The sequence below is a fragment of the Panthera pardus genome, unplaced genomic scaffold (assembly GCF_024362965.1).
Source record: "Panthera pardus isolate Hobbes unplaced genomic scaffold, ASM2436296v1 HiC_scaffold_22, whole genome shotgun sequence".
Taxonomy (NCBI): domain Eukaryota; kingdom Metazoa; phylum Chordata; class Mammalia; order Carnivora; family Felidae; genus Panthera; species Panthera pardus.
In genome coordinates, this window is record NW_026526788.1 from 71,445,299 (window position 1) to 71,465,463 (window position 20,165).

Below are 20,165 nucleotides of genomic sequence, written 5' to 3' on the forward strand. Positions count from 1 at the left end.
TGGAAGAAAGATACGGAGCTTTTGAATTTTGTGGATCAGTAGTAAATGAGTTTATTGTCCCTACAGGTGTGATTCTGAAAATCGCTATGTTGGTAATCCACTTAGAGGCACATGTTATTGTAAGTATCTGTATTTTTTCATTTTTAAATAATTTATAAAATTAGTTTTAGATGATTTTGCAGATAACAAAATTCACCTTGCGTTCTGGTGTTGTCATTAATATGTTACTATTTCTGTTTCTTAAATATAGTACAACTCCTAGGAAAGGCAGTCTTTTTGCCTTTGTGTTTGGTGCATTTTTTTCTACTTTTGAAGAGTAACATAGCAATAGATCTTATTCTGAAAATGGAAACAAACATAGGACTTGAGTAAACTCAGCTGGATTTAATGTAATCTTTTCAATTTGATTAAAGTTTGAACAAATAGAATTTTGTGATAGATTTTTTTAGGGGGCGTTTTTGGTCATCACTAAAAAGCTGTGCTGATTATTTACTAAATGATATACTATCACTGGGTAGTGATTACGTGGCGGATGTATGTTTAACTTGTTAAGTAGCAAGCAAAGAGTTTTTCAAATGATTGTACCTTTTTGCATTTCCACCAGCAGTGTAAGAATTTCATTTCAGTTCTTCAAATCTTTCATATAGTTAGTCTTTTTAGTTTTAGTCGTTCCAACAGGTGTGCAGGAGTATCTAATTCTCATTTTATTTACATTTCTTTAATGAGTGATGATATTAAGCATTTGTTCATATGATTATTTGCCATATGTATATTTTATTTGGTGAAGTGTGTTTAAATCTGTTGTCCTCTTTTAAAAATCGGATTGTTATATCATTGAGTTTTAAGAGTACTTTATGTATTCCAGATGCAAATATTTTATTTGATATATGATTTACAAATTATTTTTTTAGTTTGTGCCTTGTTTTTTCACTCTATTAGAAGTGTTTTTTTTTTTGAAGAGAAGTTTTTATTTTTTTTTGAAGAGGATTTTTAATTATGATAAACTTCAATTTATCAGTTTGTTCTTTTGAGAAATCTTAGCTTGACCTAAGATCACAAAGATTTTCTCCTTTTTCTTCTAGAAGTTTTGTATTTTTATGTTTTCTACTTAAGATACAGTCTATTTTGAGTTAATAATTGTATATATATCAAGAGATGGATTTTTTTTTCTTCATGTGGATATCTAAATGTTCTAGCACTGTTTCTTTAAAGACTTTATTTTAACCAATTAATTGCTTTTGCAGTTTTGTTTTTGTTTAAACTTTTGTTTAAAATCAGTTGCCCATATATGTGGATAAGACTTTAAAGACTATTTCTGGGATCTCTATTGTGTTCTGTTAATTAATTTGCCTGCTTTTGTGCCAAAATAGTACTGTTACAACTACTGTAGTTTCGTAGTAAGTCTTGAAATTATGTATCATTTATTTTCTGACTTCATCCTTCTATTTCAAACCTATTTCAGACTTGACTCCATTTCTTTTGTGGTTACATGTGAATTTTAGAATCTGCTTGGTAAATTTTGCCAAAATACATACTAGAATTTGGATTGAGATTGTGTTTGGCTTATAGATCAGTTTGGGGAGAATCCATTCTTAACTATAGTGAGTCTTCTGACACATGAACCTAGTGTATCTCTTTTTTAAACTTAATTATTTTTTAATTTATTCTCAGCAATATTTGTTATTTTTCACTGTGCAGATCTGTCATGGTTTTTGTCAGATTTATCCCTACATATTTTATACTTTTAATGCTGCTGTAAATATTGTTTTTTTAAAATGTGATTTTTAATTGTGTCTGATGTATACAACTGCAATTGATTTTTGTGGTGATTTTTATCCTTCAGCTTTGCTAAACTTCCCTGTTAGTTCTAGAGCCTTTTTGGTAGATTCCATTATATTTTTGATGCAGACTGTAATGTGCTTTGCAATTAATAGAATTTGATTTCTTCTTTTTCTTTCTGGCTACCTTTAATTAATTAATTATTTTTAAAATTTTTTTTTATTTTTTGCATTATTGCATTGATTATTATGTCTGGTACCATGTGACAAGATGTGATGAGCATGGGAATATTCTAGTTGTGTTGTTGATTTCAGAGAGAAAAGATTCAGTCTTTCACTATTAAGTATGATGGAGGTTTTTCCTAGATGCCTTTATCAGCTAGAGGAAGTTCTCTTCTAGTCCTGCTCTGCTGAGGACTATTGTTAGGAATGGGTGTTTTGTTTATGTCATATATTTTTTCTGCATCAATTGAGATGATCACAAGGTATTTGTATTTTACTTAAAAATATATATTTTTTAATATTTTATTATTTACTTTTTGAGAGAAAGAGAGACAGAGCATGAGCAGGGGAGGGGCAGAGAGAGAGAGGGAGACATAGAATCTGAAGCAGGCTCCAGGCTCTGAGCTGTCAACACAGAGCCTGATGTGGTGCTCGAACCCACAAACTGTGAGATCATGACCTGAGCTGAAGTTGGATGCTTAACCGACTAAGCCACTCAGTCGCCCCTTGTATTTTACTTTAATATAGCAGTTTTAGTTTGTAAAAGGAATAAATGCTACAACATGTAGATATACCATTTTTTTTTGTTGTTTATTAGTAGATGGGCATTGGGATTGTGTCTAGCCTTTGATTGTTATGAAAAATATTGATATCATTCACACAGTCTTTGTGTAGATATGTAATTTTATTATCCTTGGGTAGATTCCTATAAGTGAAATTGCTGGGTCATGTGATAAACTTATGTTTGACTTTTTAAGTAACTGCCAAATGATTTTACAGTATGGCTATATAATTTTAACTTCCCGAAATTTATAAATGCTTCAGTGATTCCATATCCTCAACACTTAATACTGTTTTTTTGATTATAGCTATTGTAGAGTATATGTAGTAGTATCTTGTGTCTTTAATTTGTATTTCTCTTATGACTGATAATGTTGAGCTCAATTTCCTGTGTCCTTGTCTTGAACATGTTTTGTTAGATGTGTAAAATACTAAATTTCCTAATAATTTTGTTGCCATTTAAATAGTATCTTAAAATTACATTTTCAGGACATCTGGGTGGCTCAGACAGTTAAGTGTCCAACTCTTGATTTCGGCTCAGGTCATGATCTTGCTTTTCGTGAGTTTGAGCCCAGCATTGGGCTCTGCACTGACAGTACAGAGCCTGCTTGGATTCCCTCTCTGCCCCTCCCATTCTCTCTCTCTCTCTCCCTTTCTCAAAATAAATAAATAAACTTAAATAAAATTACATTGTCTACTTATATTTGATATATAAACATTAAATTCATTTTAATACACTAATCTAATATTCATAAACTTTAATGAACTCATTATTAGTTCATATTGTTTACAGATTTGTTTGGTTTTTAATGCAGCTAATTATATTATATGCAAATAAAGACAGTTTTATTCCCTCTATCAAGATTTCTTCAGAGTTTTTTGATTACTGACTCAATTTCTTTGCTAGTAATCACTCTATTCAAATTTTCTATTTCTTCTTGATTCAGTTTTGGAAGGTTATATGTTTCTAGGAATGTATTTCTTCCAGGTTGTCCAATTTATTGGCTATAATTTTTCATAATATTCTGTTATAATCCTTTGTATTTCTGTGGTATTGGTTGTTATTTCTCCTCTTTCTCTTTTCTGATTTTATTTATGTGCCTTGATGAGTCTGCTAAAGGTTTATTAATTTTGTTTACCTTTTCAAAGAACCAGCTCCTGATTTTTCATTGATATTTTCTGTTGTTTAGCCTTTTTAAATTTATTTCTGCTCTAATCATTTCATTTCCTTCCTTCTGGTTTAGTTTTGTTTGTTCTTTTTCTAGCAAAGTTAGGTTGCTTATTTGAGATTTTTTTTTTCTTGAAGTTAGCCTGTATTACTATAAACTTCCCTCTTAGAACAGCTTTTGCTGTATCCCAAGGTTTTGGATCATTGTATTTTCATTTTTATTTGTCTCTTTGTATTTTTTATTTCCTATTTGACTTCTTGGTTGATCCATTCATTGTTTAGTTGAATGTTGTTTAGCCTCCATGTATTTCTTTTCTATCCAGATTTTTTCTTGTGATTAATTTCTAGTCTCATACCCTTGTGTTTGGAAAGATGCATGATGTGATTTCAATATTTTTTGATTTATTGACACTTGTTTTGTGGTCTAATATGTGATCTATTCTGGATAATATTCCATGTACACTTGAAAACAATGTGTATTCTTTTTGTTTTTGTTTTTGTTTTTTTTTTGGATGGAGTGTTCTGAATTTATCTATTAGGACTTTATGGTTCAATCAATCATTCAAAGCCACTCTTACTGATTTTCTGTCTTGATGACCCATCCATTGGTGTGAGTAGGGTTTTAAAATCTCCCCCCCACTATTATTGTATTACTATTAATTTCTTCCTTTATTTCTGTTAATATTTGCTTTAGGTATTTAAGTGCTCCCATGTTGGGTGTGTAGATATTTACAATTGGTATATCCTCTTTTTGGATTGTTCTCTCTATGAGTATGTAGTGTCCTTCTTTCTCTCTTGTTAGTATTTGTTTAAAGTCTATTTTGTTCAACATAAATAGTCTTACCCCCAAAATTAACCCACAGAGGTCCAAAGTAAAATGCATAATGATTAAGTGACAAAAAGATTGAAAAACATCAAGAAAGAACAGCTACATACAGGGGAAACCCCATAAGGCTATCAGCTGGTTTTTCAGCAGAAACTTTGCAGGCCAGAGGGAGTAGCATGGTATAGTTTAAATGTTGAAAGGAAAAAAGCTGCAACCAAGAATGCTCTATCTATCAAAGCTGTCATTCAGAGTAGAAAGAAATTTTTCTAAACAAAAACAAAAAACAAAACAAACAAAAACAAGTAAGAGTTTCTCTAAGAAAAGCTAAAGGAGTTCATCCCCTCTAAACCATCCTTACAAGAAATATTAAAGGATATTCTTCAAGTGGAAGGAAAAGGTCATAATCTAGAGTAAGATTATGAAAGAAAAAAATTTACAGGTAAATATAAACCTATAATAAATGTAGTAGATCAATCACTTATGAAACCAATATGGATATTAAAGCACAGGAACTGAAAAATCAATTATATTTACAAAAACCAGTCAAGGGATTCACGAAAGAAAAAGATGTAAAGTATGATGCCATATACATAAAATGTGGGAGGGTAGTAAAAATTTAGTGTTTTTAGAATAGGTTCAAACTTAAGCAACCATCAACTTAATATAGACTGCTGTATGCATAAGATGTTACATGTGAACTTAATGGTAACCACAAGTCAAAACCTATAATAGATACACAGAAAGTAAAGGGAAAGGAATCCAAGCATAACACTAAAGAAAACTTTAAACCATAGGGAAGAGTGGAAGACAAGAGGTGAACAGAGAAGAAGACAAAAACAATCATAAAACAAGTAACAAATTGGCAATAAGTACATACTTATTAATAATTACTTTAAATGGAAATGGACTTAAATGCTCCAGTCAAGACATAGGGTGACTAAATGGATAAAAAAGAAAGGCCCATCTTTATGTTGCTTACAAGAGACTTAATTCAGACCTAAAGACACATAAAAATTGAATGTGAAGGGGTGGAAAAACATTTACTATGAAAATGTAAGCAAAAGAAAGCTCCGCTGATAATACTTATATCTTTAAAGTTTTTTTAACCCCTTACTGGGACACTTGTGATCTCTAAGTGCTGAGTCAAAGTGATGGTAGTAGGCAGGACCATCAAGTAGAGAGTTTGAAATAATTTATGGAACATTTCCTTTAGCAAGTTAAAAAAGTTATCCACATTAGTGTTCTATAAGATTTTATTATGAATGACTTTTTCCTTTACCTTATTATGTGTGAAGTTGTATTAGTAAATTTCCTAATGTTAAATATCTTTTAATTCTGGGATAAACCAAACATAGGCATGGAATATTGTTTTTTGGAACACTGCTAAATATTAGTTGTTCATGTTCTATTTAGGATTATTTTCAGTATAAATGACTATAGACTATCATTGTACTTTTTTTTCTAATGAAATGATGTTTGACTGTAAGTTTTTAGTTTTTATTTTCCATTTTCGTATTATGTAATTATGGTAATAGCTTTTAAAAATGAATTTGAGTAGATTGATGACCCCTTTTAAAACAGAAATAGTTAAATATTAAGTGAACTTTAAAGGTTGGCTGAATTCAAAGAAAATTTTGGGGTCTGGTCATTTAGTAATTTCTTTTTTATATACTTTTTAATTGTTATTGTTTCTTTAAAAAGTTCTTAATGTTTATTTATTTATTTGAGAGAGAGAGAAAGAGAGCCGGGAGGGGGGGCAAAGAGAGAGGAAGACACAGAATCCAAAGCAGGCTCCAGGCTCCAAGCTGTCAGTACAGAGCCTGACACGGGACCTGAACTCATGAACTCTGAGATCATGACCTGAGCTGAAGTCAGCCATTCAACTGATTGAGCCACCCAGGTGCCTCTAATTGTTATTGTTCCTTATTAACATTATTTCCCACGTAGTTCTTAGCAGACACTGATGATCAGTGTTTAGATTGTAATTGATTAGGTGTTGCAAAAGTGATATTTCAATACCTTCTTTATTTCTTGATTAGAAAACTTCTCTAAAAATAAATTTCCTCTCATCAGTTGTTTGGTTACTCATTGATACAGTTCATATAGGAAATGCATGATAAATGTAATATTAGTTGTTTTTACTTACCAGTTTTCAAAGTAAAGAATTATTCAGTATCTCTCAAACATGACGAGGTTTCTTTTCATGATAAACTTATGGACTCATACATATTTAATATATTTAAATCCATTTTCAATTATTAACCTTACTGATGCTCAAATTGGCTTTTATGACTAAGATAATTTTTCTTCTAGATCAATGCTATCCAATATAAATATAATATGAGCCATATATGTAATTTTAAAAAATTTAATGCTTATTTATTTTGAGAGAGAGAGAGTGTGTGTGTGCAAGGCAGGGGAGGGGCAGGAAGAGAGGGAGACAGAAGATCCAAAGAGGGCTCTGTGCTGACTAAAGAGAGGCCGATGTGGAGCTCAAACCCACTAACTGGAAGATCATGACCTGAGCTGAAGTCGGTCTCTTAATTGACTGAGGCACCCAGGAGCCCCTTAAATTTTCTAGTAGCTACATTAAAAAAGTTAAAGGAAACAGGTGAAATTAATTTTTTTAAGTTTATTCATTTTGAGAGAGAGGATGCGTGTGTTGGACGAGCAGAGAGAGAGGGGAGAGAGAGAATCCCAAGCAGGCTCTGTGCTGTCAGTTCAGAGCCCCACTCGGGGCTCACTCTCACCAACCATGAGACTATGACCTGAGCGAAATCAAGAGTAGGACGCTTAACCAACAGAGTCACTGAGGCACCCCCAGGTAAAATGAATTTTAATAGTCTACTTTATTTAACTCAACATATCTGAGATGTCAGTTTAACATGTACCAGTATAAAAATCATCAATGAGGTTTTTGTCTTTAGTGTTTTTTTCAAACTACGTCTGAAATACAATTTGAATTCTATAATTATTGCAGTCTCAATTCAAATCAGTCACATTTCAATTACTCAATAGCCACATGTGAATAGTGGTCACCAAGTATTGGATAGCTCATCTTTCGATTATGTAGGATTCTAACTTTCTTAAAAATGTGAAAGGAATAGTCATAAAGCACTAGATGGCAGCCTTGTCACTTGTTAGAAGACCCTTAAAGCTTAATAACATTTGAAAGAAATGGTGTTTAAAGAAAAGGTCAGTAGTTCTTGTAATAGTGTTAATGGAAACTATACTGATTTTAAAGATCAGAGTGAAATTTAAAATACAGGCCCACACTGTGGCTTAAAGCAATTGAGTGCAATGTGGTGTTAACTTAATTGAAAGTAATATACCAGCAGTTGTATCCTTTAGACAGTCTTAGTAGGTTTGTTTGTTTGTTTATTTATTTATTTAAAGTTTATTTATTTTTGACAGAGAGAGAGAGAGAGAGAGAGAGAGAGAGAGAATATGAACAGGAGTGGGGCAGACAGAGGTGGAGAGAGAGAATCCGAAGCAGGCTCTGCGCTTTCTGCGCAATGCCCATCACTGGGGCTCGATCTCCCCATGAGATCTTGACCTGAGCTGAAATCAAGAGTAGGATGCTCAACTGACTGAGCCACCTGGGTGCCCCTGCTCTTAGTAGTCTTTTTTTTTTTTAACACTTTATTTTTGAGAGAGAGAGAGAGAGCAAGAGAGAGCAGGTGCGCATATATGTAAGTAAGGGAGAGGTAAAGAGAGAGGGACTGAGAGAATCCCAAGCAGGCTCCATGCCCAGAGGGGAGCTCCACACGTGGCTGGATATCACGACCATGAGATCATGACCCGAGTGGGAAATGTAGAGTTGGACACTTAATCGACTGAGCCACTCAGGTGCTCAACCCCGGTCTCCCATGTGACAGGTGTGGATATTTGCCACTCTACTAAGGAGGAAGACCTTAGTTTTTTGTTTTTTTTGTTTTTTTTTTAAATTTTTTTTTTTTCAACGTTTATTTATTTTTGGGACAGAGAGAGACAGAGCATGAACGGGGGAGGGGCAGAGAGAGAGGGAGACACAGAATCGGAAACAGGCTCCAGGCTCCGAGCCATCAGCCCAGAGCCTGACGCGGGGCTCGAACTCACGGACCGTGAGATCGTGACCTGGCTGAAGTCGGACGCTTAACCGACTGCGCCACCCAGGCGCCCCTTTTTTTTTTTTTTTTAAAGTTCAGTTTAAAACGAAAAATATTTTGGCTTATTTCACCTTTTAATTTTTGAAAAATTACTGTTTTATTTTGAATTCTGTTGCTCTTTAGAGTTCAGGATACAATTTTGTGATGATAATAATACATTCTCTCTTTTAAAAGGAGTAAGGAATTTAATTACTGTCACATTCAGTGCTTGCTTCTGCCACTCATCACATCTCATGTTAGTTTATATTACTAAAATAATTAAATATGTATCCATTTATACCACTGTAAACTCTGTAGGTTATTATTGATATATTTAGTGTTTATTAGTGTTTATGGTTTGTACTGAAAGATTAGTTATAAGCATATTATTTAAGGATTTGAATTTTTTCTTTTGTTTGATATATGAGAGATATTTCTAATAAATGTTAGTGTAGCTTTAAATTATGAGTATCAATCTCAATTTAATTTTCTAAAATGCTATGTCATATAAACAATGAATTTAAGTCTTGAATTAACCTTATACTTAACATGATTATTTTGTGTTTTGTTCTAAAATGGGAATAAAGGAATTTTCCCATTTTAAATTAAATATAATGTATTTTGTTAGTGTTTTCTATAACTTTTTAGCCATTGATCAATAGCTCAATACATCAAACAGCTATTTCAGTAGGATCTAGCTGGTCCATCTGCAAATAGGGAAATGACCTAGATAAACACAGAGAATCTAAAGTCTTTCATTTCACAGACTGAAGACATGATGGATTGAGGATTATCAGAGAAAACATAAATTAACCACATGGTTGGATTTTAACCTTTATTCTGTGATTCATCAGTGTTTCTGTTAAATTTCTTTAAGCTTATATCCCAGTAATTTTTAGATGTTTATTTCAGAATTATTTAATATTTTAACATATTTTAAAATGAAGTGCAGTATAGCACAATTATGAAAAAGTTAAAAATAGCTGATGAGAAAAATTTTCTATTCAATTAATCTAGAAGAGAGATGAAAAATGTATTTGGCAAATATTTTGTAATGAAACTGTTAAATTTTCTAGTCATGTAACTAATACAGACTCACTGTAGAAATAAAGTTTAAGGAATCAATAAAAATGCCTGAAAAGCTGCCACCAGCGCTCCCAAGGGGAGTTGTGCAGCCTGTGCCCTCTGCAAAGGTTCCTAGCTACAAGAGAGAGTGGGCGCTGATATCCTGTACTTATCTTTCTTACTAAGCCACATAACCCGGTGTGGGGCTCTGTCTGCCTTAAGCAAGAGTTAATAGCTCCTTATTTATAAAGATGCTGAATGGGCAAATGAAGGCACTGCATGCCTTTCTAAATACATCATGTCATGAGAATGATTGTACATAAAAGCTTATAATGTATATAATATTATGGCAAACAACTTTTTTCTCATTGATATCTACCTCATTATTTAGCATTATTTATTAAATAAAACAGTTTTTGTCCAACCACCTGAAAACAACCACCTGACTTTAAAATAATGATATCACCAGTTAACATTTATTAAGCATTTACTGTGCCAGGCTAGTGTAAGCTTTTTATATTTATTAGCTTTTTTAATCTTCAAATGAGAAGGGTATGCTAGTTATCAACATTTTTTTGTTTGAGGGAACAGAGGTAGAGAGAGTTTATTTTTATAAAATCACAGAGCCAGGAAATGACAAAGCCAGTTTCCATCCAGCATTCTGGGTCTATAGTCCGTACTCTTGATCACAGGTAATAAAACTAGAGTAACGAAAATTAGTAATAAAATTATCTCACATGTTTTTATATGAATAAAATAGAACAATCTATTGAAGGAAATAAAAAGAGGATCTAAACATTTAAAAATCTATACTGTCTTTTTAAATAAGAAGTATTCATTTGAAAATATCATATTTAACCAAATTGATTTTGGTTAATTATGAATTTCCAATTAGAATTTTATTCAGTTCAGTTTTTTGAAGGATATACATTAAAATTAATTACCTTAATTTTATTTTAAATAATACACTTTTAGAATACACAGTGAAATTATGAAAAAGAAAAATAGTGAGAAATGCCCACTTGATCGTTCCAGACATAATATAACTTTAACAGTACTGGTTCCCATATTGGCATAGGAATCGGTGAACAAAGTAGAGTCCAGGATTAGATTCCTGAACATTGGGCAGTTTTTATGGCAGTAATGTTATTTTTATAAAAGTTCTTAATGGCTCAATCTGTTTGTTTTTAATTATCCTAAACTTTAGATCATCCTAAACCTTAGATCATGGCTTTTGCATTTACCATTTTTCTGCCTCAGATACTTTAGCCACTATTCCACTCCTACCTAAGATGGACTCACAATAACCATTTTTGCCCTCATCCTAACACACAGTATGAAATTATCTCTCTTGTTAATTGTTTATGTAAACATAGGTTTTCTTTATTCAATAGAATGTAAGTGTGTGGGCTTAGGACCTTCTCTTGTTGGAACCCATACTTATGAAACTCTGTATCTTTTAGGCAGGCTTTAACTAAATACATAATGATAGAACATATATAAATTATCAACACATAAGTGAATATGCATATATTGTGGCTATATAGGCAACTATTTTTATTTGACCAAAAATGTTCGGAGATATTATAGGTAATCAAGTAAAAGTGGCTTTACATTTATTTATTGACTTTTTTAGTTTTTAAGTTTATTTATTTACTTTGAGAGAGAGAGATAAAGCATGTACACAGCTCGAGTGAGCCAGGAGGGGAAGAGGGAGAGAGAGAATCCCAAGCAGGCTCTGTGCTGCTCAGTCCCACCAGCTGTGAGATCATGACGTGAGCTGAAGTCAAGAGTCAGACGCTTTAACCAACCGAGCCCCCCAGGTGTCCCTAATTTACATTAATTTTTAAATGTATTTACATAAAGTAGTACAAATCTATATTAACTTTAAGCATCAGGCATTCGTTTGAATAAAAATGAGTCTCAAGATTTGTTTTTCCTCATAGTCTATGGAACATTTGCCTCAAATAAAATCTACGCAGATTCCCATATGTCATTACAGAGTAATGAATAATAGTTCAGCTGCTTAAAGATACTATGAAGCAAAGAAAGTTGGCTTCTGAAGAAGTCGCGCCACATTACATGAAGGCCCCTACATTAGAATCAGTGATGTATAAGCATTGGTAATCATCATCAATCTTCTTTTTTTCATTAATGAAAAAAATAAGACCTAATGAGTTTAAGTGTATATTCAGGGCCACAGAATCAGTCATTTTCAGACTGTGAGTAACAACAAAGTATCTGTGTTTTTTTCTCTCATATCTAGCAAATGTTCAACTTTCAGATTTTACCTTTGGAATTATTCTAAATGTTCCAAGCTCAATAGAAAATCTTAATAATTTTAAGCATGGATAATACTATTCAGCAAGCAAAGAAAAACTAGTATTTATTGAATGTTTTTCTTGTAGAGAACAATTTATTATTAATTATTTCATTTTTTCATTATTTCATTATTTCATTATTCACAAGAGTGACATTTTTTTTTCTCCTTAATTTATTTACTGAAGAGTTACACTGTTATAGCTTGGTGAGAGAGTTCATTATTGGAATTGACTCAGTTTTGTTTATTAATTGAACATATATTTATTGAGTACTTTGGTGGACTCTGGGGATATTATGGTGAACAAAATGGGTTCTGCTCCATTGATGCTTATAAAGCTGTAGGGAAAATAGGTCTTATACCTGTTATACAATTGCCTAGATATGTGATTGTCATAAGAACTCTGAATGAGAATTGTAGAGGCTTCAGGAATATATTACAAGAGAACCTGACCTAATTTGTGGGACAGGGAATAGGACTGGGTCAGGCAAGAGCATGATGGAGCTTTGATGTGAAGATGACTGCATAGAAGGGTGGTGTGGATGTGCGAATGTGGGGTTGGGAGGTGGGGGATGTAGAATCAGCGGGGCAGCAAGCACAAAGGTTGTGGTTGGAAAGAACATGGCCTGTGAGAAACACACCGAACTAGGTGAAGAGAGGCAGGAGATGAAGTATGTGAGATTGGCAGGATCTAAATTATGTGGTGCTATATAGAACATGAGAGGATTTGGACCTTTATTGTAAGAAAAATGGGAGCCATTGCAGGGTGTTAGGAGGAGACTAAAATATTAAATTTTAATTTTAAGATAATCAGTCTGCTTGCAGTGTGTCAGCTTGATGAGGGCAATAGAACATGAAAGAAGCCATTTTAGTTCGTTTTCTGAGGCCCGTTTCTGGTGCTACATGTAAAGTATGAACCACTGAGACTGTGAATATATTTGAACTTATATTCACACAAATTTTATCATTTACTAAATAGTTGTCAAAGTTGGCAAATACAGGTATTTATACAAACGATACTGTTTAAAATGTATTTGGCTGTTCGAGGCGCCTGGGTGGCTTAGTCGGTTGAGTCCAACTCTTGATTTTGGTTTAGGTCATGATCTCATGGTCATGAGATCGAGCCCCGTGTCGGGCTCTGGACTGTGTGTGGAGCTTGCTTGGACTCTCTCTCTCTCTCTCTCTCTCTCCCTCTCTCAACCCCTCCTCCACTCACATACTCTCAAAATAAATAAATAAACATTTTAAAAACTCATATTTGGATCCTTGATATTTTTGTCAAAGTCTAGGTGCATCCCTTTATCAAACCCTCAGGGTGGCTAAATATATGTGTCCAATATTTCCATCATAAGCATCTTTGCTGCAAACATTTCACCATATAACTAATTGGCTGTAAGTCAATTTTGTTATAAAAGGTAAAATCACAAAAAAACCAAGAGGGACATTAATTAAAAAGGGCATAATGAAACATGAAAATTTTTAAGAAAATTAAAAATTATTGTGAAACATAAAATATTTGAACACATTTAAAATGTATGCAGATTCATGGCAATACTGTATAAATAACAGATTTTATTTTGCTGGTTGTCCTTAAGTACTTGTTTTCAAAGTCTTTTGTTCATGCTTTTCATACTTTTTTTTTTTGCTTGTTGACTTGTTTCCTCATTTAGTATCACATCTTTTCTCTTTTTGATAAAATTTTTTCCTTCATTAAGAGAGATATCAGTTTCTAAATACTGGGATGCACATTGGTAACTGGGCTTTATATTGTGTTGTGAAAGTGTTCTACACTGTTACTTGTTCTCGCCGTCTTGTCACATATCCGTTGATAGTTTTCCCAAGTCCTGTGGAAATCGCAGGCTCAATGTATAGACCATTATGAGGGCTAAGATTTAAAATGGGAGCACTGAATCAATGGAGAAATGAAACGAAACTGTCACCAGGTGAGAAAACCAAAAAAAAAAAAAAAAAAAAAAAAAAAAAAGACTGTCAAACCAAACTGTCACCTGTTATTTTTTTTTTTTTATCTTTTATGGCAAATCTGCGTTATGGCCAATTACGCAACAAATATGATTGTGGCAAAGATGCTTACAGTGAAACTACATAGAACCAAATATATAAGATCATGAACATATATTTATGAATAAATATGTAGTTGTATATAAATATACATATGAGAATCTGTTTGATATTTTGGAAGTTTTTAGAATTCATTCAGAGCCAATATGGTGAATAAGGAAATAGAAATAACATTGATTGAATGCCTTCATTTTATGAGATGGTCTTTTCTAAGCCAAATACACACTAGCATATTTATGTTTAACCCATAGAATAATCCTATAAGATAGGCAGTTTTATATACCCATTGAAGCATCATATTTCACTAAGGTTAGTTAACCTACATAACATAACCCAGTCGGTGAATGGCTGATTGCAGTTCACGTCTCCTCAGATACTGTGGAGAATGCTCCATTAAAAGTGAAACACAGTATGAATTGATGAGAAAGCAAATAATAACGCTTCAGTTTCTTTCTCAGAATATCCAAATTAAAAATTTCTGAAACAATTCAACATTTATATAATAATTATTCTGAGCTGAAATTTGTATGAACAGTATCATCGATATACACAAGTCAAGATCACTTTCATTTGTGAACCTGATGTCTGCCTTCCTGCATCTCAGATTATATAGATTTTCTAATATACATTTTGATGATTTTTCCACTGGTTATTATCTTCTCAGAAAATACAATAGTTCATGCAGCTTTTGTTGAAAAACTAAAACAAATACTCAATATTTGCTTTTCATCACCTCACATATGTGATGTCCTCAGAAGCTTTCTTTATAGTTCAAGATCTCTTTCAAAAGATCTTTTGTTGCAGCATTTAAATTTTTAGTCATCGTTTCCAATTAATCATTAATTTGCTGTAATATCTGACCTCTTTAAGTATTTTGTACATATTCAAGGCTTTCCTCTTGATATTCTGTTTGCATAACTCCTTTTTTTGATGCTGTGCTTTATTCATGACCTTAATTTTGTATGTAACATGTTATTAATTCTTCCCAGTAAATAGCAGCCAGTTTTTTTTTTTTTTTTGGTCCATGACTGCTAGTCCAGTACTGACTGAACTATCTAAAAAAAATTGGCTACTGCATGTTGGAATTCAACCCTTGGTTTGCTCTAGTCATAGAAGGTTAGCAAGAGAGATAGATTATTTTACATGTTTTTTTGTCCTATACCTACGAAGTGAATTAGAAATGAGATATGCCATTTTTAGACAGATATATAGCCATATAAATCTAATTACCTAATCCTTAAGTGTAAATCATTTGAAAAACATGTTAAAGATCAAAGATCAAAAGAAAAATGTCCTCTGAGCACCACTTTTAAAAATCTCCTTTTTTTTTGGCCCAATTATGGTAGTAATGCACGTTCATTCTAGAAAAGAAACAAGACAAATTAAAATTGCTAATAATTCTTTTACCCAGAGAAAGTTATTGCTAACATCGCATTGGATATTTCCCCAGTCATTTATTTATGTACATAGATAAGTAAATAAAGGAAGGCATTATTCAGCCTTCCTTCCGCAAAGATGTACATATCCTAATCCCTAAAATTTATGAATATTTTACTTTAAATGGTAAACATGAATTTGCAGATTTGATTAACTTGACGATCTTGATATGGGGAGAGCATTCTTGTGGACCCAGTGTAATTACAAGCATTCTTACGAGAGGGAGGCAGAGGGAGATTTGACTACAGCACTGGGAGACGGGATCATGGGAAAAAAGAGGTTGGAAAGAGGACAGAGCCATGAGCTAAGGAATGAACAATTTTTAGAAGCTGGAAAAGGCAAGGAAGTGAATTTTTTTTGAGTGCTTCCAGAACAAACCACTCCTAACTTTGTTTTACTATGTAGGTTTCATTTGGACTTCAGATTTCCAGAACTATGAGAATAAATTCATGTTGTTTTAAGCCACTGAATTTGTTGTTATTTGTTACAGCAGCAGTAAGAAACTAATACACACATTTTGTGTATTTATTTCTTCCCCAAACATCAGATCACAAAGGAAATACTTCTCAAAATTATTCTTTATTATTCATTAATTTTTAATTTATCCTTATAATATCTTTATGCCATTTTTTTGCTCTCTTGTAACTATCAGTGTACCATAGTTTTCAGATAATTTTATTCTTTTTTTTGTATTGACAGTTTAAAAATTAAATTTTATGTTTTATTTTTAACATGAAGTCTACCCTCTTAAAAATAATTTAAGTGTACGACACAGTACTGGTAATTGTAGGGACAATGCTGCAGAGCAAATCTCTAGAACTCTTTTACCTTGTGTATTTGACACTTTATGTCTTTTCTTTAGCCATTCTCTGCTGCCCCCCTCCTTTGGTTCCTGGCAACCACCGTGCTACTCTCTGATTTATAAGTTTGACTATTTTAGATACATTATACAAATAGAATTATGCAGTATTTATCCTCCTGTGATTGGTTTATTTCATTTAACTCCAGCAGCTTTACTTCTGGGTGTTTATCTAAAAGAATTAAAATCAGGATCTCAAAGAGATAATAGCACTCTAGTGTTCATTGCACCACTATTCAGAATAGCCAACACATAAAAACAGCTTAAATTTCCATTGACAGATGAATGGAAATCCTGAAATATGTGTCATGGATGAAACTTGAGACATATATGCAGCTTTTTAAAAAGTTCTTTTACATTTTTAATGTGAAATAATTACAGGTTTACAAATATTTGCAAATATTTCTTTATGATCTTGACCCTCGGAAAGTGTTGGACACATGTTTATAGTATTTGATGTTTTTTCATGATTAAATTCAGGTTATGCATTTTTACTAAGGATAGCACAGAAGTGATGTGTCTTTCTCAGTGAATCCTATCAGGAAGCATATGATACCAGTTTTTCCCATCACTGATGCTGTTATCTTTGATCAGTTGTTAATCAACTGTACCACTTTGTACCACTTTGTTCACTCTAGAGCTACTGGTTTTTGTTTTTGTTTTTTCGTATTTCATGAGTACTTTATGAGGAGATTTTTTGAAATTAGGTAAATATCCTATTTCTCATTATACTATTACCCACTATTTTTACCATACATTGACAATTCTTACCTGAAAGAATTATTATCAATGTGCTTGCCAAATGGTGATTTTCTGTTGTGTTATTTCTTCTGCATTTATTTCTTCTGCAATAAGGAAGAGCTGTTCCTTTTCTCTCAGTTATTTGTTTATTCAGTTATTTGTTTATATCAGTATTGCCTTATGGATATGTATTTTATGGCTTATAATAAATTACTATTATTTTATAGCTGTTTCCTAGATTTGGCTATTGGGAATACTTCAAATTGTCTCTTGCTTCCTTCCTTCTGGCACGACTCCATCATTTTCTGAGTGCTTTCTTATTTTCTTGCACTGCAAGATATTTCAGACTTACCTTGTACTTTTCCTGCCCTTTCCCTGGAATCAACCATTTTTCCAGGAAGCTATGGTTTTTTATATTGGAGAATGGTATTTAGAAACCAAAATATGGGAGCTACATATGCTCATTTGGTTCTGGGGTGTTGTTCTTTCTTTCCTTTTTAAAAAAAGTATTTCTTAAATTAAGTCACCAAGTGTATGTGTGTGTATGTGTGTGTGTGTGTATCTCTCTCCTCTCTCTCTCTCTCTCTCTCTCTCTCTCTCTATATATATATATATATATATATATATCTACTATCTTATTTTTAAAGCTTTTATTTAAATTCCAGTTAGTTAACATACAGTGTAATACTGGTTTCAGGTGTGCAATATAGTGATTCAGCACTTCTGTACAACACCTGGTGCTCATCACAAGTGTACTCCTTAATTCCTGTCACCTATTTAACCCATCCTCCCACCCACCTCCCTTCTGGTAACTATAGTTCTCTGTAGTGAAGAGTCTTTTTCTTGGTTTGCCTCTCTTTTTTTCACTTTGGTCATGTGTTTTGTGTTTTAAATTGCACATACAAATAAAATCATATGGTGTTTGTTTTTCTCTGAGTTCTTTAGCTTAGCATAGTACTCTAGAGAGTATTATGGAACTCCACTGTCTTGCTTTAATTGAAACTTACTGTGCCCTGAAACCTTGCTGTTCTCCAAGGGAAGATCTGAATGTTTTTTCTTTCGTAATGTTGATTAGGCATGGGAATAGTATCTGCCTTGGTCCCTTTGACATTGACAAATAATTGCTTTTCTTTACCTGTTCAAGAATTTCATCTCCTCTGAAGCAGTATTCCACCTCTCCTTGCTGCTGCCTTTCACGGAAATCTTGTGCACTCCATTTAATATTTTATCCACTTACTACATTTTCACCTGCCTCATTGTCTTTCTGTTATTATCCCTCATGACATGATTCTAGAATTCAATTTCCATATGTACTTTAATTATGTATCAGGTTTTTTGTGTTCAATTTTCAAAAAGACTTATAGGATGTAAACACTATACTCCCAGGACAGCTTTGTTATAAGCAAAATTAAGGATTTTAAAAAAGTCTGGAGATCTTAGATATTAAGCTAATTGTGTAATTGTTAATGCAGTGTGTTTTTTGTTTTGTTTTGTTTTGTTTTTTTTTGGTGGAGAGGTAGGCATAATCACCAATCTACTAAAATAGCCCCCAAATAAGAGTTGTAGGTGCTTATATTTTTATATTATATCTGGCCACATGTTAAACTTATAGTTATAATTGTTTTATATTTCCTGGTAAACAATCTGATCTTAGCCATAAAAAGATAATTTTGTTTTCTTCTTTTATTCTAACTTGAAATTGGTCATCTATTCACTGCCAGACCTTTTTGTTATGCTGCTTCCTTATTTGTATTTGTCTCTTCGTTTTAGAATGGGCAGGAGTAATTTTTTTTTTTCAGGAGAATAATATATAGATCATGTACTTTTAGGACATTTGCTTGCCTGAAATTTATCACTATGTTGCTTTTCTGTGTAGACAGCATGGTTGAATATACATATTCTATAAATAACTGGTCCAGTTTCTTGCCTTTTGACATATATTGTTACTTTAGAAAACTTGGCATCTTAACTTATCATCCTTTGTAAATAACTCATTTGTCTGTGTGAATGTGTGTGTATGTATAATGTGTGCACATGCCCACAGGGATGTGCCCACATGTCAGTAGTATTTTTTAAATAACAGCTTTATTGAGATATAATTCAGATACTCAACTCTTATTCTTTTTAAGGTGTACACAAAAGTGGTTTTTAGTATATTCAGAAAGTTGTGTGACCATCACCATGATCTAATTTTAGAACATTTTCACCACTCCTAAGAGAAACCCAGTACATAGTAACTGTCACTCCTCATTCTTCCTTCCCCCAAACCCTAACAAATCTTCTTTCTATCTCTATGGATTTGTTTTCTATCTCTATGGATTGTTATTATATTATATATATAAAATATATATTATATATAGCAGAGTAAACAAATATATATATTATATATATATGTTATATATATATTGTAGAATATGTGGCCTTTTGTGACTGGCATCTTTTATTTTTATCATAATGTTTAAGATTCATTCACGTTAAACAAGGATCACTACTTCATTCCTTTCTATGGCAAAATAGTATTCCTTTGCATGGACATAATTCATTTTGATTACCATTCACCAACTGAGGGACATTTGGGTTGTTTTTATTTTGGGGCTGTTATGAATAATGCTGGATTCTTTTTATCTTTTATGTCAGGTATTTCAATATTTAGGTTTTAGTCTTCAACAGGTCTTTTCTATCGTATATTTAATATATATGTATATAATATGTGTATATTATTTATGCTTTTTCCAATTTGTTACAGTGTCTGCTTTAACAACATTAGTCATGCATATACTCAAAATTTCTATGCCTATTATTCTTTTTGAGTGATTTTCATCTCTTCTCTGGGAGGCTTTTTCAGATTTGACCTATATGGCACTGATTCAATTTTATGTTATTTTAATTATTTTATCTTCTGATTCTATTATTCTGTTTAATTTTACTGTTATTTTATTACTTTATTGGTTTTTTTACAGTTTTAATATTTTAGCTCCTTTT

At 32.5% G+C, this 20,165-nt stretch overlaps 1 protein-coding gene across 1 annotated transcript in view; it reads left to right on the top strand.

The window, feature by feature from the left end:
- ATRNL1 (attractin like 1) overlaps positions 1-20,165 on the top strand; it is a 764,129-nt gene that overhangs the window by 255,245 nt on the left and 488,719 nt on the right. The window contains exon 21 of the mRNA XM_019459544.2: positions 67-119. Within this exon, the coding sequence (XP_019315089.2) occupies positions 67-119 (53 nt within the window). The remainder of the gene's footprint in view (positions 1-66; positions 120-20,165) is intronic.